General features: G+C 41.7%; 1 protein-coding gene across 2 annotated transcripts in view; it reads right to left on the bottom strand.

Annotated features, from left to right (window-relative positions):
• Window positions 1-25,562, bottom strand: part of DENND4A (DENN domain containing 4A) — a 63,792-nt gene that overhangs the window by 8,278 nt on the left and 29,952 nt on the right. For both annotated transcript variants that reach the window (XM_081838642.1, XM_081838643.1), the window contains exons 12-29: window positions 24,644-24,862; window positions 23,922-24,067; window positions 22,590-22,723; window positions 21,323-21,458; window positions 17,075-17,281; window positions 16,236-16,364; window positions 15,391-15,535; window positions 14,016-14,132; window positions 12,112-12,261; window positions 10,727-11,820; window positions 9,839-10,052; window positions 8,404-8,498; window positions 5,152-5,327; window positions 4,916-5,062; window positions 4,019-4,223; window positions 2,590-2,844; window positions 1,630-1,747; window positions 487-649 (exon numbers count right to left, since the gene is read on the bottom strand). In XM_081838642.1, coding sequence (XP_081694768.1) covers window positions 487-649; window positions 1,630-1,747; window positions 2,590-2,844; window positions 4,019-4,223; window positions 4,916-5,062; window positions 5,152-5,327; window positions 8,404-8,498; window positions 9,839-10,052; window positions 10,727-11,820; window positions 12,112-12,261; window positions 14,016-14,132; window positions 15,391-15,535; window positions 16,236-16,364; window positions 17,075-17,281; window positions 21,323-21,458; window positions 22,590-22,723; window positions 23,922-24,067; window positions 24,644-24,862 — 3,850 coding nt within the window. The remainder of the gene's footprint in view (window positions 1-486; window positions 650-1,629; window positions 1,748-2,589; window positions 2,845-4,018; window positions 4,224-4,915; window positions 5,063-5,151; window positions 5,328-8,403; window positions 8,499-9,838; window positions 10,053-10,726; window positions 11,821-12,111; window positions 12,262-14,015; window positions 14,133-15,390; window positions 15,536-16,235; window positions 16,365-17,074; window positions 17,282-21,322; window positions 21,459-22,589; window positions 22,724-23,921; window positions 24,068-24,643; window positions 24,863-25,562) is intronic.

The raw sequence follows: 25,562 nt of genomic DNA on the forward strand, positions 1-25,562 counted from the left end.
TAAGATACACACAAGCACAGAGCACTGTGGCTGCTTGGACTGAGGGCATAGGTTCAAGGAGTCCGGTGAATTGGTCTGGGATCACCTGGAGCTGCAGCATTGTTGAATCTTATCAGATATGGACATGATTTGGTTGGGAGACCACTGGAAAGCCCACAGGACTGGATATGCATTTAAAACATTTTCTTTTAAAAATACTGCAAGCCTTTTTTTTGTGGGTGGGTGGGTGATTACGTTCCAGTGAACACTGTGAAATAATAACTGCCACCACCTCTACAAGAAAGAGTGCAGAGTGTTTGTTCTAAAGAAGCATTCAGTTATCAAACACATAGCACGAAATGATGTTACAGCCCATAAGGCATCCTATCAAGAGGCATCCTTCTTCAAGATGCAGAACATCAAAGCGTTGATACTCTCAAGGGGATGAATGACTTCCTCCTCTTACAACATGATACTATAGGCTTCTTTTTAACTGTGCTCATTTACCTTTGCCTTTTCATCTGTGGCCATTTGTTCAGTCTCTCTAGGATCTGGCTCATTGGCCCATAGACATCATTCATCTTAATACTCTTCACCATGCTTCTTAAGAGCTCCTGGTTAAATGAGCTGTCATCGTTCTGCAGTAAGCGAACCATTGGGTAATTTTGTGCTGGGGAGAAGGAATAAAAAGGAATATTTAAGAAGGAAATGAAAAATAGCAGTGACGGGGTAGGGGGAATAACAGCTGAAAGGTAAAAACAAGGATACCTTTTAAGTTGGCTCTGCAAAAAAACACTTGTCATATAAAGACAGAATCAGGATAAAGGGAGTACAAAAATAAAGCACAAAAAAGCAAGCCATAAAAGGGAAGTTCTGGCCAATAGCATATAAGAGTTGCAACCAAATGGGTATTAAAAGCCAATTCAAAAACAAGCATTGAGACCAATGCAAAGTTTTACTCAGGTGACCCTGCAAGTAGTGGTGGCTGGTGTCCATTGAGACAGGTGGGGAGGAAGGCAGAGAAGCAGGAGATGCAGAACCAATGACAGGTGGAGCTAAGAGATGCTAGTTTAGCTTGCATCTTCTTCCCTGCAGAGGGCCACAATGACAGCACTGAGACTAAGGTGGAGGAGGAAGCTGGCAGCCAGAGCCACCTCCTAAGCTGGATATAAGGCAGGTAGATGGGAAGGCTAGCTGGGTCTGGCAGAGGGTGATGGGGCAGTGTCTCCATTTGTCTTAATGGACCAGCCACCTCTGCCTATGAGGCAAATCACCAACACAACTCCAATGGTTCATCTTTTTAAAAAAAGGATAGGAATTTAACAATTGAATGGAAAAAAGGCTGGAAAATAAATTTGTGCTAAGGCAGTACACTGTAAGCCAAAAAGTTACTGTATAAAATATACACACATACACACTAAAAAGGGGATTTAAAATAAAAATTAAAATTAAAAAAAAGCAACCCGAACAGTACAGAATGTAACACTCACTCTCAAACACAAGTGTTTGGTTTTGACCTGCAAGACAAACAGATTAGCACAATCAAAATCCCCATTGCTTATCAGCTTAAGTTACTGGTGTTCGTAGTGAAGAATTTGTTCTAAAAACAGCACACAGCAGCTTCCAGGCTGCATGCCGGTCATCACTTACTCTGTGCATTCCACAGAATATAGAGAGGCTGCCCTGGATCCTTATGCAATTTCATGTTGTCCCACAGCATCTGAATTAGAACATACTTGCTGTCCTCTAAGATGCAGTTCCTGGGAATCTGAGCAATAATAACACAAAAGACAAGACTGAAGATAATAGCAGGAAATTTCAGAACAGCATCAAACTTCCTTGATGCCACACACACAGTGGGAAAGAAGGATAACAATTCTGACTTTCGGCTATAGAACTGTAAGCTTCTTCTCTGCTACGGCCCCATTGAAGAGTTATGAATACCCTGGCCAGAGGTGAAAGTAGGTATGGCTAAAGGCAAAGAAGTAAACAGGATTGACACCCTAGCCTGTGAGGGAAGGTATAATGGGGTTTTTCGCTCTTTGTTCCCTGCAGTGGTATGGATTTGGATTGGCCCCCTGTTCCTGTGCCATTGTCACAAATTGAACTTTTTTCCCCGGTGCAAGGAGCAGACTCTTCGATCCAGATTTGAAACACAGTGGAGGAGGGGTAAAACGAAAAACAAAAAACTATGCACAGTCCCCTGGCACCTACTATTCTCCCAGTCCCCTGCACTGGCTATTGGCATCTCAGCTAGTCTGGTCCAGAGACTAGACATGCACTTATTTTCCATTCTTGAAGCATTCTGCAAGGATGAGCAGAATACTGCTCAGTCTTCAATTTCAGAGATCTAGCCAGCATGCTTTCAGTACTCATTATGAGGATATCAACAGGATCTCTAGAATCAGAAACTATCCCAGAACTTGTTCAATACAGGTCTAAAACAGATTGGTAGTTATCTCTCTTCCTGCCCCAAAACACACACATGCACAGTCCCAAAATCCCTGGAGTGGGAATCTGTAGGAGCAGAGAAGAGCTGCAGTCGGAAGGCACAAGGTTTATAATAATTTGTGAAGCCCTTAAAACAAATGTACAGCCATTTTTTCATACCTTTGAATTTTTATTACAATGCTCAGAGGACAGTATTAATCCTGGTAAGTTACTGGGTAAGTCCAGGCGTCGAAAATACCACACTAGATTCCAGAACACGATGGGATGGTGGTCTACAAAGTCTGGCACTGTTATCACATGATCCCCTTCATTTTCTAATAAACTTTCAAGCTCCTTCCATACAACAAGAGGACTCAGGTATGGTACAGTTATGGGCTCTGGACTCTGCAAACGCCACTCCAACCCCAAAGGATCCTATTGCATATATAAAGAAATAAAAATAAACATTTTTTGTATTTATTATTACATTTGCATTCCATCTTTTCTCTGAGGAGCTCAAAGTGACATCATACATGGTCCTCTCCACCCCCACCTTATCCATTTTACCCTCACAGAAATCCTGTGAGGTAGGCTAGGCTGAGAGACTGTGACTGGCCCAAAGTCACCCAATGAGCTTCATGGCTGTGTGGGGATTTGAACCCTTGTCTCCCAGGTTCTAGGCTGACACTCTAACCACTAACCCACAGTGGGTCTTATGATTAGCTAAGCTCTACTTTAAAGGTTCTTCTTCAGGAGCTACTAAAGTGGGTAAGAAGAGGCAGCCTTCTCAGTCGCAACTCTCTTGAGAACCTATCCTAGCGCTTACACTGATGTCCTTTAGATGCTAGGAGAAGACTTTTTCATTTTCCTAGCCTTTTATTCTCCGATGGGCTTTAATTTGGGGAAGGGCCATGGCTCAGTGTTAAGAGCAACTGCTTTATGTGCATAAAGTTCCCAGGTTAAATCCCTAGCATCTTCTGATAGGGCTGGGCAAAGATTCCAATCTGAAACTCTGGAGAACTAATGCTGGTCAGTGCAGACAATATTGAGCTAGATGGATCAATGTCCTGACTTAGTAAAAGGAAGCTTCCTATGCTCCTAACATCCACTGTTGTTTGACTAGTGTTTTATTGAGTATCATTAAAACATAAGAGCCTGCCTGCCAGATCAGACCAAATGCCCTTTAAGTCCAGTATCATGTTCTCCCAGTGGTCAACCAAAAGTCCCAAAGGGAAGCCCACAAACAGGACCCAAGTGCAACAGTGCTCATTCCACTTGTGATTCTCAGCAACTGGTATTCAGAGACATGCTGCCTCCAACAGTGGAGGGAGAACATGGTGGCTAGTAGCCATAGGATAGCCTTATCCTCCATGAATTTGTCTAAGCCATTCAAATTGCTGACTATCACTGCCTCTTGTGGGATCAAGCTTCATAGTTTAACTCTGTGTGACACTTCTGGGATTATACCATTGGTCAATTATCCCCCCTTTGGTAAATTTTAAGCAGGACAACTAGCACCAACATGGTAAAATCAATTGTGCTTTGCAGAATCTTTGATTGCTCTGAATATCCCAGTTAGGAAGGCAAGAAAGAAGGCCTAAGTACTCACAGCTGTCCCCTGCAATGTGGTAGGCAAGCTCCCAGTGGGAACAATGTGACTGTGCTTGTGATGCTCTGTTTCCTCCACCTCCAGGGGACTGAAGGTACTCATGCTTCGAGACAAGGCATGGCTGGTGTGCTCAGTCCCAGCAGCACTTTGCCTTCTTGGAGGGATCTGAATGCTTCTGGCACAGGTGCTATCAGGCTCTTTGGATCTGTTACCAACAAAAGAATATTTGTATTTGTATTTTTTTATTTTACCTAAAATCACACATTTAAAAAATCAACATATACCTCCCCCCCCCCAATCTCACACACAACTCTACAATAAAAAGAAAAGGTAAGGTCAAACACTGTCCTGTTATTTGCTGTTCTAACGCACTGCACATAGAATCCATCCTTCAATAAACTTGCTTGCCTGCTGTCTGATAAATGTGCCATACTGCTAACTGGTTCTTAGGTGGGCAGAAAATAGACTTCAGTCTAGCCACTAAGCCAGAACACACAGTTTTTCTTATTCATGTATATGAGCCATTTCATGAGAACCTCCTCCCCATTTCCCCTGTATCTTCTAAAATTTATCTAACTGATGGGCATAGATTATTACCGTGCCACTGTTGATTATTAATAAAAATTAGCATAATGATTCATGCTGATTTTACTGTGGCTTTCTAATGGGTATTATGGGTAGACTGTTGCTTTTCTGATGTTGCTTTATGGTTTTAATTTTTATCGCTGAATCAGGCCAAGGACCATCGAAGTCAGCATCCTCTTACCCACTTTGAGCAGTCAGGATGGAGTGGGCAACCATGACTTGCCTGTGGGCGTTTATTAAAATATTATTAAATGCTCACAGGCATGTCAAGTGTTTTTTTTCTTTGAGTGAGTCAAAATGTGATGATTTTACCTATTTGAATGCAAGTCATCCTGAGCAGGTATTAGAGATGCTGAAAATCCTGATGTGGGATCAGAAATGCAGGACTTTGCTGCATGGTTGAAAAAAGATGATGGAAGCTGCATGTTCTCTGAAGATGGACTGGATTTCAGGAAATATCTATAAAAAGTACCAAAAAAATGTTGCAATTAGACAACACACATTTGGAAATACTGCAAGCAAGAATCCAATGGCAAATAATCAGTTACCTTCCAGGACCCCGTAGATCTCTGATTTCGATGTTCAGGGAAGGCAAGAATTGGTTTCCGCAGAAAGGGCATGTGGTGTTAAGGTTGGAATCATCTGCTGTCCAGCCTGCCATGATTTCTTCATCATGTACAAGACAATCACAGGTATGGCATCGTGAACAGCTTGAGATGAGGACCTGTGGAAAGCACTTCATTAAAGCCCTCAGTGTGGCTTTTGCCCCCGGAAGCAAGAGAAATCCCAAGTCATACCAAACTGCAATAAAAACCCAACTGAATTCATAAAACCTAGAGCTGGGCTGAAAGCGCCTCTCGGCTCTGCATCCTATTCTTTGGCTGAAAACTTCAGGGGGGCTGGAGATTCCCATTTCAAATTGACCACCAAAGGAAATCTTAAAATATAGTTGGAAATGTTTGTAAATGTCAGACTTGTTTTGGTATTTTAGATTCATTCATTGAAGTTGAAAGTAAATAATGTATCATGTATGCAGATGTACACAGGGTTTGAATATGTTGCATTCTGATAGGTTACAGTGAAACATCAAGTAAAATTTTCAGTGTTTTTCAGGTTCTGGAGATGAAAACAGTCCAATTCCAGATGTGTTTTTTTGGTAAGCAAATCTGAATTCAGTGTGGCTGACTTCTAAGTTAAGCATGCACAGAATTGCAGTCTTATAGCTGAACTGGCAGGCTGGCTAACAAAAATGCTTGCTTGTGGACTTGTTTGCAAGGCAACTTCAACCATTTCTTTGTCATCTGCTCTTACATTTACATGCTGGAACTAAAAGGGGCTGAGCAAATAAGTAAATGTGCTCTCAACTCCCAGCCTTCCTGAGCAAAAACTGCCCTCATACCAATTAAACCAATTAAAACGTCAGTTGTCTAATCTACTAATTAAGCTAATTAAAGATTGCAGGCCTAAAAACAACAACCAGCAGTTCAGTTTCAACACATGAATCCAGCAAGGCAAGAAGATGTTCAATTCAAGGTACTCAGAGATCAGCAACCTAATCCACCGTCAGCATATCCTCTTTCTGTTAGTGACCTTGTTTTAAGCCAGGGATGTGGAAGCTTCTGCCTTGCAAGGGCCTTTGGCCCAAGGGCGGGGGGAAAGGAATGAGCAGAGAAGTGAGGGCAAAGACACCTCTTTGCATGCTGTGAGCCAAATTCAGTTTGCCTCTGGGGACTTCAGTTGGACAGGCAGGATGTTTTTCTCTCTCTCACGGCTTGTTAATTCAAAGCAAAGAATGTTGGGCTGCATTCTCTTCAGCTGGCTGCATAACGGAACCACAAGTAGCAACACAGCTTGATTCTCTGTTAATTAAAAAACAAAACAAAACCGACGCTGCTTGACCTCTCAGCATACAGAGACTTTTTGGGGAGTCTTTCAGTCTGGGGCTCCTAGGCAGAAACTCCATAAGAGACCCCAAAAAAAGTTCACGGGGGGGGGGAGATGTTGGAATTCCACACCCCACAAGAGCCACAGGCCCATCTCTACAATGTATGGCTGCTAACTGAGGCTCACACCATTTTACACCATGTTCAGCTGCCCCTGAACACCACCATCATCACCACATTTCTTGTAAAGGATGCTAACAATTCAGCCAGGTACACAAGACTTGTTTGACAAGGTGAGGTGTTGCGAAGATCTGAACAAGGTGCTGATGGTAGTGTAGGGATTGCTGCTGCTCAGGCAGCCTCTTAGGCAGGTCATATGCCAGGCTCAGGAATATTCTCCAGGAACCACTGTCACGGCAGACAGTGAAGTGTAAAGGTGAAAAGGAGTGTGGAACTTCCCTTCTCTATTGGTTTGGTTCATTCTTGAAAGGAAGAATAACACCAACCATTCACTTGCATGTACCATTTCTCTCTCTCTCTCTCTCTCTCTCTCTCTCTCTCTCTCACACACACACACACACATACACACACATACACATACACATACACACACACACACACACCATAGGCACATGTAGACCCAGATAGAGTGTTCTGTCTCTACCAGCACAAAGGAAGGAAGTAGGTCAAAGTGAGGGTGGGAGATGAGGAACAGCTGGGCTCTGTGCAAGCATTGTGTATGTGATGTCACATCAGTCAATAAAACACCCGCTGCTCACTCTCATTCCCTCTCCCTCATCCTTACCAATGCTAAATAACAGATACCAAACCAAGATACAGTTGTACCTCGGGTTACATACACTTCAGGTTACATACTCTGCTAACCCAGAAAGTGCTTCAGGATAAGAACAGAAATCGGGCTCCGGCGGCGCAGCGGCAGCGGGAGGCCCCATTAGCTAAAGTGGTGCTTCAGGTTAAAAACAGTTTCAGGTTAAGAACGGACCTCCGGAACGAATTAAGTCCTAAACCTGAGGTACCACTGTATGGAAGGAAAAAGAGGAAGAACAAATTTGTATATAGGGTTTTTAAATCTCCTAAATACTTGCCCATGGGCCAGATGAAACCAAGCAGCAGGCCAGATCTGGCCTGTGGGCTGTAGGTTCCCCACCTGTTTTAAACCCTTTGAGATTTAATTATCTAGTCTTGACCTTTCCAGAGCACAATACGGAGTTCTCCAACATTCAGCCGATCCCCTTGAGGACACCCCTCCCTGTCACGAAAATTTAATTAGTTGCTTCAATGGAAGAAAAAGCAGCTATGAGAATTTTGCTGCACTGCGGTGTCAACAAATTAGCAGCTGAATCACTCTATTTTTAGAGCTGACAAATACATTTTAGATTGATTTGCTGGCTTCTTCTATCAACAGCCTATCAGTGGGCATCAACGATTGCTCATTTGGATAGTAATGAGGCTTCTGAAGGTTCATTTGAAAAAGTAATGAAGGTCCCCTTAGCAGTAACCGGCAGAAAATCTTCCATTAATATTAGAAAACTACATTTCTGAACTGAAGGGTCACCTAGATTTTAGAAACTGCCCTAAAGTGATGGCCATTCCACAGGGCAAACTAGAAAGTATATGAACCATCCTTTTCATCAGAACTAACACTAACTTAAGCAGGGAAATGTAAAGTAGAGATGAGTGGGGATAGAGCAGAGAGCTCTTTGATGAGGCAGGAGTCTCAGGAAATCAAATGTAGAACAAAAGATCTGGGTCCCATGGTCCCTTGTCTGTTTCTAGCCAGAAGGAGGAGACAACCTGTTATCTGGATACCTCCTCCACACCAAACTGAGAAAGCAAGTAACCTATCCTTTTTGCTAGTATAGAACACAAGCTGTTTAAAAAGGGGAAATGCTGTACCTCCAATGCGTAATTCTGGAACACGCTGGTGCTGCTTGTACTGCAAGATGATACCAGCTCTGATCTGCCAGGCAAAGGAAACTTTGAAAGAGAGCCTAAAAGGCAAATAGATACTTGTTACTGCAGAAGGAAATGTTAGACTGACCCACAATGGTCCTACATTGTCATGGAAAGTACAATTGTTGTAAACAGCTGTCATTTTTTATGAATTGAGGTATATAAGTACTTTTATAAATAAAAATAAATAATAAAAACAGAAACACATTCTTAGAACTTGGAATATTACTAACAAAAAGCAGAAGAGAAGAGAATGACAGGATAGGTGGTCATCCACAGAGGAACAATAAAAGTTATTGCAAATTAGACATGATGTGACATTAGTTGCATGAGTACACTGCTGTTGTTGCTGTGCAAGTAAAAGCCAGGGAAAATCTTGAGTAGCTTTTTGTGGATAAGTTTAATTTTCTCTCTCCCTACCACTATCTTGTGCTGTTGTTAAATAGAATTAAACTGTTATTATATGTTTTGAATTTTACGAGATTTTATTGATTTTGTTTTTTGCGATGTATATTTTTAATGGGAAATGCTTTGAGGCCTGCATGACATAAAGCAGTACTCAACAATTCTAAATAACTGTTGTTTACATCCGTCTCTCTCAAGAGACAATGGAGTGCACCTCCAGGGATGAAATCAAACCGCTGCATTAGCTCCTCATGGCGCAACCCTGGGCAGCGTGTACGGAGGTCCTAGACTGCCCAGATGGCAAGACCCCACTCTCAGCCTCACTGATGTAGTCCAAAGGAAAGCAGAGCAATACGTTTGGCACCAGCTTGGCTGAACGAGTTGCCGGGAGGAGGTGTACAAGGTGCCACCCAACCATCTTAGGGACTCCACTCTGGATCTGTGTAGGGTTTACTTCTTAACATTTTCTTCTCCTGAAGATATCCCATAAAGAAGCAGAGGTTTAGGATCAGATTTTTCCTTCGCCTAGAAGGGCTACCTTTCCATGTTAACGAGCCCCATCTTTCCCTCACTTCTCTCCACAGCATGTGCAGAAACTGCCTTCTTGACCATTGGACCCACTATTGGTCTCATCCACCCAATCTGCCAGAGCCTGTCTTTGTATGCAGCAGAAGTCCCTAACCCACTGAGGGTATGAGACCCATTGGCTACCCTCACCTGGTTTAGCTGGCCAGTCGAAGCCATTCCTGGGGTGTGGTCGCTGTCACATGCTGCCAGCTTCTAGGAGCTGCAGGTGACAGCTGAGTGCAGGGTAGGAACCAAATTTGGACAAACTACCCCAGAAAGAGCATAACGTGTCCCTCACCAGAGGTACTACCCCTCCCCTAACACCCCATACACCTGTTACTAAATAACTAAAATAAAATAAATAAGGTAAGAAAGGAAATGTGAGAAATTTAAGGAGAACTCTTACCAGACTGAGAAAAACGCTTTGATGTGCCACTATTCGAAGCTGAACTTTCAAGACTTGTCCTACTCAAGCCAATTCCCTTTAACACAGAGGAGGCGTTCTCTTGAGGAGAGGAGTTGCTTTCAAGATCATTGCAGACGTCCTCATCAGTCAGGGAGGCAGTTTCTGAATCAAGGGCCCCAAGGGATGAAATGCTTGCTCGGTCTGAGTTTTGATCCTGAAAACAAGAATAGGAATGTTTTCTGTGCTTAAAGGTCTTATAGGAAGTATCTGGAAGAAACACCACCATCAATACCAACAGAACCAAGCTGGATCTTCTTCTAGAATAACTGCTTTGAACTTCCAAGTTGACTTCTATTAACTGGTAGTAAAAAGCTGAGTGCCAAGCAACCTGACTCATGTATATAGTTAACAAATGAAGACTAAATATCTCCTGCAATAGTTATCATATAGATGCCACTTTCAATGTCTCATCACATCCCAAAATTTATTGGCTGGTAGAGAGCAAAATTCTTTTCCTTTTTCAGGATAAAAAATTTGATCAACAACAGTTTACTTGTCCCTACAGTGCAAGAAGACAGAGGGCCCTATCTATTTATTTTGCAACCATTTTCCTTCTCTGTGTTTGACATAACTATTATTTTCTTTCCTCATGGAGTCTCCCAGAGGAAAGTCAGGTCTGTCAATCTCAGCGTGATTTACATGCACCTGGCTCTCAAATCACAGGATTTGTATGCATACCCAAATCTTTGCTGAAAACATTTTTATCATCTTAAGTGACAGGGAAAGTTTCTCACACACCTGCACTGCACAAAAGAGCTGCACACCACAGTTTGAGAACAGGAGCCATTTTAGCTCCCCTCGCACCCAGCAATCTATTAAGATGCTTACCTTTGCTGATGCCGCATACGTAGTAAACTTTGAGTACCACTTGCTGGCCTTCTCGGCAACCCCTTTCCCTGCAGAAAACATGCTGGTCTTTAGAACGTCAAAGGTAGGTGTTAGCAGTGTATCCAAGTTGAACGCAGTTGGAGAGGCAAGAGCTATTGCGCCAGCTGTATCCTGAGATTGTCCCCTGGACAGACTATGAGGAGAAAATACCGGAGAGGACCAAAGTCTGTCCCTTCCCTTTTCTTCATTTTTTATGTGGTAGCTTTTGGATTTGGTAAGGCTCGCCGGTCTGGGTGAGTTTGGAGGAAGGCTAGATCTCCGGCATGGCTGAGCCAACGTTGGACTCCTTTTGTTGGTGTTCTTGTCACTGTAGGCTTTTTGCAAATCTATGCTTGGCGTACGGCTTGTTAAGGGGCTGCTCATATTGTTCATATACATTTCTATTTCTTCAGCTAAATCTCGCCTTGCAGATGGGGTTGAGGCACTTCTGTCCTCATCGTCATCCTCTTCCTCTTTCTGTTGTTCTGTCTCAGCAGCCAGCAAGGAAAGTGGATCAAATCCCATCTCAACACCAGTTTTCTCAACGAGCTTTACTGGAAAGCTGATGGCTCGCTGAATCCTCTTTGGCCTTTTATGTAACAGCTTCACAGTCTTCACTGAGAAAGGTTCATTATCCAAATCTTCCAAATCAAATATGACAGGAGACTCTGTTTTGTCCACAAAACGGTCCTCATAGGGAGCATCCTCATCACTGGATTCTTTTTCCAAGTTCCCTCTCTTACTGGATCCCAAGGAAGACTGTCTGATGTTGAGAGTGTTGGGCCTTTTTCTGTTCTCAAACACTTTGGAAAGAATTTTTGCATCCACTCCTAGTTTTTCAACAATTTGTTCTGGACTTGCCTCCTGGTTAATATGGTTTTTCATGAGTTCTATCAGAGCATCTCCACTCAGATTACGGTTCCTGTTTCTCCAAACTATCCGTTTCTGATCCAGTTCAGCTGCATTTAAGTGCCTGTTTCTTAAGGTTTCAACTTTAGTAACTCTTGTTTTGTTGATATCCTCAAAGCAAGAGAATAACAATCCTGCAGAGCTTTCTGTGAGGGGGAAACACACACAAATTCAGGGAAGTGGGGTTACTTTAGTCACAAAGCAAAGAAGTGCAGAAATTGCCATAAAACAGACATCTCTAACATGTGTAGGAGTTTTATGATAGGATGGGGACCCTTATTAATATGGGAACCACATTAATAGGGAATCCTGTTAACAGTCCTGGGAAAAAAATATCTAGCCCTCTTATGAATGAATGCATGCAATGGGATTGTTGTCTCACAGAAAATAAATGAGTCAAAACCATCAATTCATAAGAATCAACTGAACCAGCTTACCTCTGCCGATCTCTCCTGCTGTATCTGCTACTTTGCCAATTTTATCATTCAGGCGAACAATCCTTGACGCAGGCTTAGCTCTATTCGAATTTTGATAATTTAATGAAGGAAGGCAGTCACCACTTCCCTTTCCACTTTCTACTTCAGATACTGTATACACAGACAATAGACATATATCACAAGAGATGAGCTTGCTCTTAGTAAATGCTAGAAAAATACATGCATTAACCATAAGCCATTTCCCCATGTTGTTAGGTATTCAAAAGTCAAACTAGCATGCCATGCAGACCCCCTCATACTTCTTTACTACTCGCAGGGCAGGCTGGTTTACATATATTACATGTTTCCATATGATACTGTGCATGTGTGCAGATGCTAGCATGGTGCATTATCAACAAGGGAACATGGCAGCTGAAACCTGAGCAGCAGAATCTCTTAGCAGTAAGTACACATGACAAGTGATTGCCCTATAGTGCAGGGAGGAAGGCAGTGGCAGGAAGCTTTATTGCTTATGCGCTTATTCCCAGCTTAGACTGGTTCTCCAACTACAGTCATTCCTGGACTGGGATAGCCTCAGTTACCCATACTCTGGTGGCCTCCCACTTGGACTACTGTAATGTGATCTATGTGAGGCTGCCCTTGAAGATAGTCCTGAGGCTGCAGCTAATACAGAATGCAGCTGCTAGGTTAATAAGTGGGACAACCTAATGGGACTAGGTGTCACGGGTACTTAAGACACAACACTGGCTGTCAAGGAGCCAATTCAAGGTATTAGTATTAACACCCGAGGCCCTAAGTGGCATGGAACTCAAGTACCAAAACAGTGCCAAGGAGATTTCCCAGTTGGCAGTGATGTGTGACCGTGCCGTCTCAGTGGGGGTTTCCCATCTGTGGAAGGCCCTCCCTAGAGAGGTGCTTCAATCTCCCTTACTATTAACTTTTAGGAGAAATTCTAAAACATTCCTGTTTATCCAGGCATTGGATAAATCCTAGTCTGTGGCAACCCTGAAATTATTAGTCAGAGAGGAGGTGATAGCTTTTAGGAGTTTTGAAGTGTTGTTAGAGGTTGCTCTTAACTGGATTTAGAAGTTTTAATTGTATTGCTTTTGCACTGTTATGTTTGCTGCCCTGGGCTCCTTTGGAGGAAAGTGCTGGATATAAATTTTAATAATAATAATAATAATAATAATAATAATAATAATAATAATAGCAGCACCACCACCCTGCAATTTAACATTGATTTAGAAATGTACACACACATCCCTGTAAAAATCTAGGTTCTTTTATCTGTTATGCAACTGAGTTACAAAGTCTTCACGCTCTTCCCAGAAACACACAAAATCTATACTTTTCACCAGAGGCAAGAATCCAAGTTTTTCATGTCTGTTTTAAGACTCATAATAGATTAAAATCCCCTGTAGGCATAACCATCTTTTCAAACCTCTTAAATTCAAATGTGCATAAATTCACTTTATGAAACCATAGAGGTTGTTATAGTTCTACATCATATGCATTTGCTCCAGTGAGCATTCAGCCAATAATAAAAAGGGCTGAGAGAATAATGGTGAAGAAAGAAGACTCTTTCTTATTGACTCTCTTCCTTGTCTTTGCATTTGCCCAGCAGTGCTTGTGGAAGGTATTCATTATAATTTTATGTATTGCATTTTAGTGCATTGATAAACCAAGGCACCCAAGGGGGCTAACAATTAAAAATACCGACACCAAAAGGTGGGGATGCCTCAACAGTTCTCCCAAGCTGCTGGTAGTCTATGACGCAACATGGCACAGAAATACAACAGTAAAGGGATATTCAAAAGAGAGGCAGTTCATAAAAGTTGGAATCAAAACAACCCCAAAGGAACAGAATTCAGGCAACATGACAAGTATCAATATTTAATACTTACAAGAACTAGAGTCACTCTCTTTCTTCTCTTCCTTTTGCTCACCATTCCTCTGAGCAGTGGCTTTCCCTTGTTTAGCTGCTGCTTTCGATAGCCTGTATAACAGATCTGAATGTTCCCCTATCATAATAAAAAGGATAAAAAAATAACAATACATTTTTTACTTTAAAAAGAATGCCAAGCTGAAAGGGAATAATGGGAGAGTGTTGCGATGAAATACAGTGGTACCTTGGATTACAGACGCTTCAGGTTACAGATTCTGTTAACCCAGACTTTTTGGTGACTAAAGACTGTCCTCAGTTAATAGGGCTGTTCTGCTTTTAGAGACTGCCTGTATTTTTTGCATGACACTTATTATTAGAAAGAAGACCCTTGGTTCCAGTGCCTGTCTGGCTGCAGTTAGGAAGGATGTACAAACCTGTTTGTGAGAAAAGGGATTTTGACCCCTCTGAATTATGAAATTCAGTAAGACCAGTGCTTTTTGGGGGGGTGGTGCAGACTCAAGCACTGAGTAAGACTATCTTACCAGATGAATCTAGACGACAGCCAGTAACTTAATCTCTGCCAAAATGTCAGTCTAGAATTTATGTATTCTGGACCACTGTGATTTATACAGAGAAGAGGCATGGTTCAGTGGTTGAGGATCTTCTTTGCACGCTGAAGGTCCTGGGTTTGGTCCCCTGCGCCATCTCCAAGCAGAGCTGAGAATATTCCGTGTCTGAAACCATGGAGAGTTGCTACTGGTCTGTGTGATTAGTGCTGACCTCAATGGACCAATGCAGCTTCCTATATGTCTAATATTTTGAGGAGTAAGATAGCAATGCGATAAATTTTTAAATATTTGTTCCCCAGTTTTTCCAGAGACCCAGGATTCTGACCATTCCTCTTTCATCAGTGTCTCTTCCTCATTGTGCCATGTAGCTCATCATATTTTCAAGAGGTACACGCAGCAGAATGTGCTACATAGCTGAGGCCCTATCATTCATGTTAGTATGGATAAGACATCCCTGGTCTTTGTGTCATCCATTAGAGTGGTACCTTGGGTTACAGCCGCTTCAGGTTACAGACTCTGCTAACCCAGAAATAGTGCCTTGGGTTAAGAACTTTGCTTCAGGATGAGAACAGAAATCGTGCTCTGGTGGCAGCGGGAAGCCCCATTTGCTAAAGTGGTGTCTCAGGTTAAGAACACTTTCAGGTTAAGAACAGACCTCCGGAAAGAATTAAGTTCTTAACCCGAGGTACCACTGTACAGCAATTACAACACTGAATAGAATATGCTGCATAAATTAAGACCGATTTTGAAAACTGGGCATTTCTACCTCTTGAGAGAAGTTACATTTGCAGAGCTACAAAACAGAAGACGCATAAAAACTCCTACCAGAAAGAACTTTGTGGATGCCATTTGCAGGTTGCTTCCTTAGAACTCTTTTAAACTGAGCTATTCCTAAGACAACGTTTCTTATCTTCGTCCACAGAAAATAGCCACTTCGATTGCTTGACGGCCAAGTACTTTCCAAAACAGCCTGTAATAACAGTAAAGGAAATTATTTAAATCACACAACCTAAGGATCTTGGAGTAGTGCACTTTCAGTTATCCCATTCTATATTAAAGCAATCCAGTGATCAACCTGTTCCAAAAATGTCATGGCTAAATAGGATTTTGAAACCTAGGTTTCCCTGGTCTCATTCTGGGCAAGACCACCTGCACTATACATTTAAATCAGTATTGTGTCACTTTAAACAGTCACAGCTTCCTCCTAAGAATTCTGGAAACCATAGTTTGTTAAAGAATGCTGAGAATTATTAGGTGACCTCTATTTCCCTCATGGAGCTACTATTTTCAAAGTTTACTGGGAAGAGACATTTTGATTGTTAAACCTCTCTGAGAACTGTGTTAAATACAGAGAACAGATGGATAAAAATCCAAACCATGTCTGTAGTCATGCATACATATACTCAGCACTTTTTTTCTAAAAAAAATGTTTAGGGGTACTCTCATTGTCCTACTCATATTGAAATACTGCTCCTCAATGAGGCCAAACTTAGATTCACAAAATGTTTAGGGGTAAGCGTACCCCTGCGTCCCCCCAGAAAAAAAGCACTGCATATACCGGTACTATAGTTTGCTGAAATCAGACATTGGCCAATTGATCATTATCTTTACAAAGAATTATTTTTCCAGTACTGAAATGCAAGGCTTTCAAATAATTAACAAATATTTACCTTATTATAATAACCATATGTAATGGCATTGGGGTCAACTCCAGCTTTTTTCATTTCAAAAAGGACTCTCACTGCTAGCACAGGCTGGCCATATTGTCCACATAACTGCATCAACACCCGGTAGCATACCTGGGGGGGAAAACAATATTCTCCTTGTCAGATAAAATAATAATAATAATAATAATAATAATAATGCATTATTTATATGCCGCCCATCTGACTGGGTTGCCCCAGCGACTCTGGGCAGCTGCTAACAAAAAATAATAAAAGCACAATACAAATCATTCTCAAGAAACTTGTCAACTTAGGGCCATCATCATATTTCAGAAAGGACATCCATTTATGTCAGGATCCCATCTAACCTAGACACTGGAGAGACCTCTTCAAAGGAAAGGCTTGGGGCCTCATAGACAACCCTCAAAACCTGGAGGAACTTGCAGCATTGCAGAGGTAGCCAGAAGAGACCCATATTAGGGATTCCTGGGCTCCCACAAGAACCCCTCCAACCCCATTCTGAGCCTTTCCTTCATCCCCAACTCTCCCCCACCATCCCACAGGTCTTGGAAGCAAAGGTGGCACCAGATTCAAGAGAAAGTTCAGAGTTGCTAGAGAAGCACCTGTTTCACTGCCAGACAGCTGTATTATGAAGAATCTACTTGGGAGGCAAGCTGCAAGCAATAACCCAGCAGAGGTCCAGGAAGAGGAAATACTGGCGGTGACTATAAATCATCTTTCTGTCCCTTTCGAACTCATCAAGTCACCAGCTCCAGAACTCCCTAGCACAGCTCCTGAATCAAAGTTCCAGTTTCCACACCAGGTACTGGACGTAGGCAATTTACCTCGTCAGGTGGATCAATCTTTTTCGAGTGCATTTTCCGTAGCACATCATAGGCCGTCCTCAAAGCCCTCACTTTGGAATGGCACACCTTGACATAGGCAGGAAGGCAAATAAACCAGAGGCCATAGCAGTGGCGTAGCAAGCACCTAGACCACATCTGAGGGATGGAGGAATACCTCTTGGCTATCTTGTGGGCCGACTTGATTTCCTGCAAAGACACATTGAAAATATTGTGTTTTAGGTATGTTACACTTTTTAAATCCTCTTCACATCCACAGAAGGGAGATAAGCATGAGGCAGATCCTCACTTGAATTATTTCAGTAACAGCTCTGCAACTATCGACTGCTGCACATTCTTTGCTGGAGGCCACTGACTTGTGGAACAAATTCAGTTGGTCTGCGAGACTCAGTGGTTGTCTGGCAATACAAACAACTAGCAGCTTTTCACGTGGTCACAGAGAACCTCAGGGCCAAATTAGATGACACACAAGGGATTTGTGATCAGGTCTCCCAGTGTTTTCTTCTAAGCTTAAATTCAGCTGCTAGGGGGAGGTGAGTGCAAATTGGATCAGGACTATAGTGCTAGGGAAGTGGGTTTATATTTATTACTCACTTTTTTTCAGAAAAGGGAACTTAAAGCCACTTATAAAAAATATCAAAAACAAGCATAAAAATAAGAAGAAAACCAACATTAATTTATTTAAAAGAGGAAATCCAACTCAGCCCCGCTTGACTAAATGATAAGCAGAAAATTTAGATCCAAAAGCGTAGGAGAACAAGAACGTTTTGGCCTGGCTCCTAAAAACAGACAATGATGGTGCCAAGTGTGCCTACCTGGGGAGAGCATTCCAAAAAGTGGAGCCACCACTGATATGCCAATCAAATCATCAGTCTGTGGTGGCTAATATTTTTATTTAAAAAAATTATGTCAGATAATCAAGCCACGGATCTTCTGTGTTTCATCAAGCCTGGCCCTCAACTCTGGTCTGGTTCTTCTACATCTTAGTCTTCAGACTGAAGACAAACTATTATTGGCCTATGCTGGCTCAATCGCTCACCAAATTTGTGGGTTTCCTGGAAGAAGGTGTTCAGTACTATGTTTTACTTTGGCTTCTGCAGCCTGCTTATCTCCCGATGTGCAGGATTTGGTGGCCTAATTCAGCAAAGGCTATGCCTGGCTCTGACACCCTCATTAATTCCACTGTTGCTTCATTTCTAAAATCAGAAAACTGGTGTTTCTAGTTCATAACTGAGAAGACACAAGGATGACTAATACACTTAATTTGTTTGAAATGCAAACTATTATCTAGTGAAATCATTTGAGGGTGACAGCATGCCAGCATCACCGCAATAGAACATACATATTCATCTGAAATGCAACAGAACGTGGAGTGCATTAGAGGGGAAAATAAGCTCCTTAAATGGTCGCTCAAACCGCAAGACAGATAGAGAGATAGATAATAGAAGTCGAGGTGTCGTTATCTGAATGTTGAACAAGAGCAGCACAGTAGAAAAATAATTACTGGGATAACTCGGTCATTACCCTTGCTGTACAACCAGCAGGTGCTCAAAAGAATTTTCATTAGTTAAAGCATGAGTTGGGCATATCATTGTATTTTTACATGCCAAACAGTGCTCACAAGAACAAGAGGCAAACAAGGTTAAGTGACTTAACTATCCAAATTAGATATTAAACCTGTTTCCAGCAGGCTGCAGACACCAATAACAAAGGAGATGCCTCCCATACAAGGAAGAAGCCCGTGATTATCTGCTTCATGTCTAACTCTACAGTTCTTATTTATTTATATACTGCCATTTCGTAAAACACTGCAAAGAGTGTATAGCAATATATGTATAAAATAAAACTTTACAAACAGTACAACAACCTACAAACAGTACAGAATAATCATTAAAAGGACAGGCTAATCAATATGTTTTTAAAGGCCAGTTTCACAGGCTAGTTTTAGATGCCTGAAACTGAAAAGAGGGGATGCCTGCCGAATCACTACTGGAAGAGTGTTCCACAGCATGGGACTGGGGACACTAAATGCCCAGTTTCTAACAGAGGCCAGCCTTGTCCTTCCCGCCATTTTGAAAGCCCACTTCTGCTCAATAGTTGGGACTTGAAAACGGTATGAGAGGGTGTCTTATTGGATGAATCACGTGAGATATGAAAAGAAACTCTTTTTAGAAAGCAGCCTTGAAGATTCCTAACGCAGAAAGATTGGAATTCTAAATCTAATATAAGCATTGTATGAATTTTGTTACTTTTTATTAGGTTTTTTTTGTGGTGGTGTTTTTTGTAATTGTATTTTAAAATGTTGTAACCTGCCCTGGGCCAAGGTGATTGAAAATTATTAATGGGTTATTCACCAACAAATTGATGGATTAAGTCCCCCAAATACCAGAATTTTGGTTTGTTTCTAATACTGCATATAATTTAGTAGCCACCTTCCAAACTACTATCTCAGTGTGATTTACAGTACACATAAAATAGATGAAAACAGTTCAAAGCAATTTAAAACAAGACTAGACAGTTAGAAAATAATTAATTGATTGATAAATGCTTCAAATACCATAACTGTGGTTCGCTGCTAGTAATAGTGACTAAATAAAACCAGCAAGGAAGGTGAGGAGGAAAAGAAAATGGAAAAACGTTGTTCAGAAGGACAGAGGAAGGTTATCTGAGAAAACTTACTATGAAAAAAAGATACAAACTGTAAAGGAAATGTTGTTTTAAAAGTGGTTTATTATGCCTAATTCTACCCACAAGCACTTCTGTGCAACAGCTGCTGTGGATAGCAGAGGGAAAGAAAAAGGAAATGTGAGATTAAATTATAGCATGGAGTCCCTAGGGAGGCTGAGATCCTCGTTACAATTCAGTAGAGGCACTCAAACTAAGTTCATATCATTGACAAGCAGAGGTTTATAGAGCACCCAAAAGCTGGAATAAATTATTCCCGTATAACACACAAATGTGCATTTCTGGATTGCCACAAGGCTGCCACTCCTTTTACTTCTTTTTCTTTTCAAAAGCCCATTGCTATGAGAATACATCCCATAACATACCCAATTTTACACAATGCCTGCACTTATTTTCATTATAGTGGTGTTGCTGGGATGTCTGCCTCTTTAACTCTTCAATGCAAACAGTTTACAAAGCACTTTAACTTGCTGTGGCGTTTGCCTCCTAGGATGGGTCAAGGAAAAGGTTAAAATGGGTGTGATGTGATTGGCCAGTGAGAATGCAACTCCCAACTGACAAACCTCAACTCCCAACTCCCAACCTCAACTGACTTTCAAAACCTCCCACTCTATCTTTTACTCCCCCCTTGCATTCTCACTGGCCAATCACATCACACCCATTTTAACCCTTTCCTTGACCCATCCTAGGAGGCAAACGCCACACTTGCTCTTTAAATTTCCTGAGTTTTTCTCAAAAGCAGCTTACGAGGAAGTATGGGGAAGCTACTGTTTAAGACATAATCTAGTTCAAAGTCCCAAAGGGCACAAGCTTGTTACATATGTGACTGGCCATCCAGCTTGTTGGGTTGGGAGAGAGGAAGAGGTTGTGCATAAGAACGTAAGAAGAGCCCAGATGGAGCAGGGCAAAGGCCCATCTTGTCCTGTTCTTACAGTGGTCAACCAGATACCTCTGGGAAGTCCTCAAGCCGAACCTCAGCCCAACATCAGAGTGGGTGGGTATCCCAATATGATGTTGGACTACAACTGCCATTGTCCCTAGCCAGCAGGACCAGCAGTCAAGGATGATGGGAGTTGTGTTCCAGCAGCATCTGGGGACCCTGTCCCTGCCTCCCAAGGCTAATAAAGGCTGATCTAAAAAGTAAAGTAACATTACCTTAAAAATAAAAAAAAATGTTCTTTCACATTTAATACTATACTGGAATGCATTTCTTTTAGGTAAATTATACACTGAACTATGTGTAGGTATTCAATAACTCTTGCAGCCTGTTCCAAACCACATAACTTTTGTTATGTGTTTTATATTGTAATTTTATGTTGTGAACCACCCTGAGATCTATGGATGAATGGGAGTATACAAATTTAATAAATGGGAATGAATGAATTAACTGCGCTCTCTCAACTGTTCATGGCAGCCAGCAGCAATTTGCTGTAACTTGCCCCAAGTTTGAAGAGACTGTAAAAAGCACTGCAGCAAACTCCTTGGGAGAAACAGTGAAACCAGGATACACAGAACACCAAAGGGTGCCGCATGCTTACTAAGTACCTGTTTTGTTCTCCTGAACATTGGCAACGGGCTGTTGGGACTGCTGGCTTTTGAAGACAATCTGCTGTTCTGTATTGTCAGGAGTGCCTTAGGCCGCTCAAACAGATCTTGCTGCAGCACAGGAAATCCACTATAACTGAAAAAGAAGGGAGACGCCATCTTATTTTATTTACTTATGCCCCAACACCATACAGAGGGCTTTGGGCCATGATGCTGCTTTGACTACAACTGATATTTTCGTGGGCTACAGTTCTATTATAGGAGTAAAAAACTGAATAGAGAACACACAAGCTTGCTGTACTTTCTTTGTTTTTTCAAGTAAAAACCCTGGGGGTGGGCAGAAAGAAAAAGACATCCTTCAAGCATTTATTTACTGAGCGGAATCAGCATATAATGGTTCAGTAACTGACCATATTTGGCCCTCTGACAATTGCTGTCCATCTTCATAATTGAGACAACTAAGAGATGAGGAGGGATGAATGGAGGGACTTACAAAGTTGCCTGGTACTGAATCTGGGCTATGGTCATGACTCTTACTGGCTGTGGGTCTCTGGGGAGTGCGTGTCTTAGGCAGAGCAGGATCTTTCCAGTCATGTGTTGCCTTGGTCCTTGGAGATAGAACCTTCTGCACACAAAGCATGTGCTCTGCCACCAAACTATGAAATTGCCGTGAAAAATGGACTAAATGACAGGTTAACTTGGGCCCCCTCTTCTTTGTATGGCCCTTCAGGAAAACTCTTTCCTGAGCAGAGATCTATATACTCACTTAAGGCTGAGTATTTAAGTAAGGATTTTTTTTTTTTTAGTGTGCTATTCAATTAGAGTGACAACTTCATTAGCATTGACTGCATTTATGCCATGAACATCTGAAAAGCTTATTTAGTTTCTAACGAACAAAGAAAGAGCAGAAGCCCATAAAAATCAATACTGACCTGCAAACTCATTTGAAAGAGAAAATTAGATTGCTGTATTTTTTAAAAAAGGACTTTTTCAGGAAGACCAAAACAAACAAACAAACCCACCAACCACCAATTGGTGGTTGTCAAAATAAGCAAAGGTCTGGTGTTCAATCTGGGGAGTGGATGGTGGGTGATATACACACACACACATACACACACACACACACACACACACACACATTGTTTAGGCCAGGTACAGCTATTACCCTCTACTGGTACAGCAGGTTTGACACATAAAATACTTTGCAGCCAGCACAACTTAGGGACCAGCATTTTGCCAGGATTCTTGCCACATTCCAAAGGGTTACCTGTACTGTGATGGAACCTCTTCTCCATTGGGAAGGTGGGGGATCTCTGGGGGAGTTATGAAAACCGTGTGCTCACTCTTGTATGATTCATCCAATTCTATAAGCCGCGTGTCACCCGTCCTATCCATATCTACCTACATAAAATAGTTTTAAAATGTATTTTATCTCAAGTACAACATATGCTCACATTTTGGAAACGGTATTGTTCATACAATGGTGTGTAGAAAAAACAGTTGCCAATGATACAGTAACATTAGGGTTTTTACAGTCAAGTGGTATGAAATTTTAATGAAACGTTTAGATAATATTTCCTGTGTTTTACTGTCATTATTTGCAATTCCCCCACCTTCAGTCTCCAATCTCTTAAAAAAAAGAAAAAGGAAAGAAAAAGGCTGCATCTTGGACTTCCTTTGAAGAAATTTAGCAATTCAGTATAAAGATGAGAGGGATGTTTTCAGCATACTGCTTTGAAAGGCTTTGTTGGTCTCAAGTCATATCCCTTTCATAGAATATTATCATGCCTTGTTTATCTTGAAAGTGATTCCAGCAGTCTGCTTCTCACAAAAAGTGATATTTTTCAGCCACTCATTTTATGCTATATGTAGAGCAAGGAGACAGGACTAGCTTGGTTAAGCATGTTTCGGTGTGAGTGTGTGTTTATGTAATAAATACATTGGCATGACACACAATGAACATACTTAACCAAGCTAGTCCTGTTTCCTTGCTCTGCATAGCAAAACCTACTGCTGAACAAACCACTGCTCCCTTTGTAAAAAGCCAATTTCCTCACAGGATCCTATGTCAGGGAAGGCTGCCTGCTGCCGAGGAACTGCCCCCCCCCCTTGCAGCAGAATTGTCTGTAATCAATAAAATGGCACTTAAATTGGCCATCTTTCTCGCATATGGCAGGAAAGAAATGGCCAATTTCCATAGTTGCTGAATTTCTCTCAGGTGTGTGACATGCACTTTATGTTGCAACAATTAAGTCAAGGGTACACCTGCAAAAAAACAAAAGCCACCATCCTCAGAATGTTCTGCAGTTTTCAGAAATTTTAAGGGCACATGAGTGCCAGACTGAGTGTCAGCTGTGAAGATGTCAACTATGTGAACACTGATGGATTTAATAAAATCTTTGGTTTCAGAGCCAACTAGATCAGTCTTTGCCAACATCGTGCTCTCCAAATGTTGCTGATCAACAACTCCCATCAGCAACAGTGGGCAGTGTGGAGCCATGAGAGCCACTCTAAATTACCTAGAGTTGCCAAAACCTATGTTAGCAGAGTGTGTGTTGTCAGACATGGTTCAATGGAGAAGTATGTCAGCCACACTTACTTTATTTACACAGTCATCAAAAAATGCAAGACTTGCATCTTTATCACTGACAAAGGAGCATTCTTCAATGAAGCGAATGAACATTTGTGTCTTGGTCATCATAGTGTAAAACTTCTGATGTGAACGGTCACGGCTTTTTAAGAACCCTATAAAGTTAAAACAAAAACCCAACATTTGATGTTATAAACATGGTTGGCAGGGAAAGCAAAGAACATATACTCCACTAAGAAAAGGAAATAAACATTCCATATGGGGTCCCCACTACCATCATCAGGAGCCACAAAAGTGTAAGAAACTCAAAGTCTGAATGTCATGTTGAAAAACCTCCAAAAACTAGACACTGAATTTAGCCTAAAGCTTAAGTACTTGAGCCCAGGTGAAACCATGGCAGGAATTCCAAGGGATGTTAAATGAACTGCAGGAAGATACTGAAATACTGCATGGACCTAAAACAGACAGGTATGCATTCACAGAGTCATAGAATTATGGGGCTGGAAGGATCATCTAGTCCAGCCCTCTACAATGCAGGAACCACAGCTAAAGAATCTGTGACAGAAGGCCATCCAACCTGTTTAAACACCTGCAATTCAACTAAGTGTTGCTTTCAATGGGTCTACTCTGAGTAAAACTTAGTTGGATGCAATCCCTTTACAGCTTCCCCCTTGTCAGTCATTTAAACCAAGCTACAAACTGGAGGAAGGTATAACAGTCTGCTCCTTTACCTTGCAGCTCAAAGAGGGAACTTGCATCTGTTGCTGTTTCAGAAGGTGCTTGGGTAATGGGTCTTAGATATGACCTGTAACCTTTTAGGATAGAGGCCATGAAACAGAGAAACGCCTCCTGGATTTCCACATCTAACAGATGCAGCTTCTCCCCTGAATGGAAATCATAGTCATTCATAGCCAGCTCCATCAGTGCGTCATCTCTTGGTCTTTGCTGCACTGTGAATAAAAGGACAAAATATGAAAACGTTCCCAGTATTGAGTTAGCATTTCCTTTCTGCTCCACAGGGCTTACTTCATTATCCCACCTTGCTAAGTTACTTATGCTACTTATAAGTGGCAAGAATTGCATGTCTCTTTCTGTCAAGATGTTTCAAGACCAATAAACTTATTTGCATCCTCAATGTGTTATTCAGAAGCGCGTGGCATACAGTCACAAATGGAGGCAAGTTTAATTTTGCTTCAAGAACTGAGACACCAAAGAATGCATTTCCTACCATCCCCAATAACTACCAAACACTTATATTGGCTGTCTGGCCAGCCTCTCTGTGACATTAGAACAGCTGCCAAGCTAACATCAGAGCACCCTGACATCAGAGCACATCAACCAATGGTACTAAGAGAGGCTGGGAAAGCAAAAGAGAGAGACACAGAGGAAGCAAGCATAAGGTAGGGAATGCAGAGCAACCAGGAGGGAGGTTTGGCAATACTAATATCCCATCTTACTGGTGACCTCATCACTAGTTCCCTAGATCTGGTTTAAATAGTGGGATACAGCTATTAGCTATGGCAGAGAAGGATGCAAATCACTAGTCTCCAAGATAGACAAAGGACTCAGACGAGCACATTTACTTTTTGCAGAAAAGGCGTCGCTATGGAAACTATGACAGAATTAGTCTGGGTGAAAACACAGTGATAT

Source organism: Podarcis erhardii, assembly GCF_964252035.2.
Source record: "Podarcis erhardii genome assembly, chromosome: 14".
NCBI lineage: Eukaryota > Metazoa > Chordata > Lepidosauria > Squamata > Lacertidae > Podarcis > Podarcis erhardii.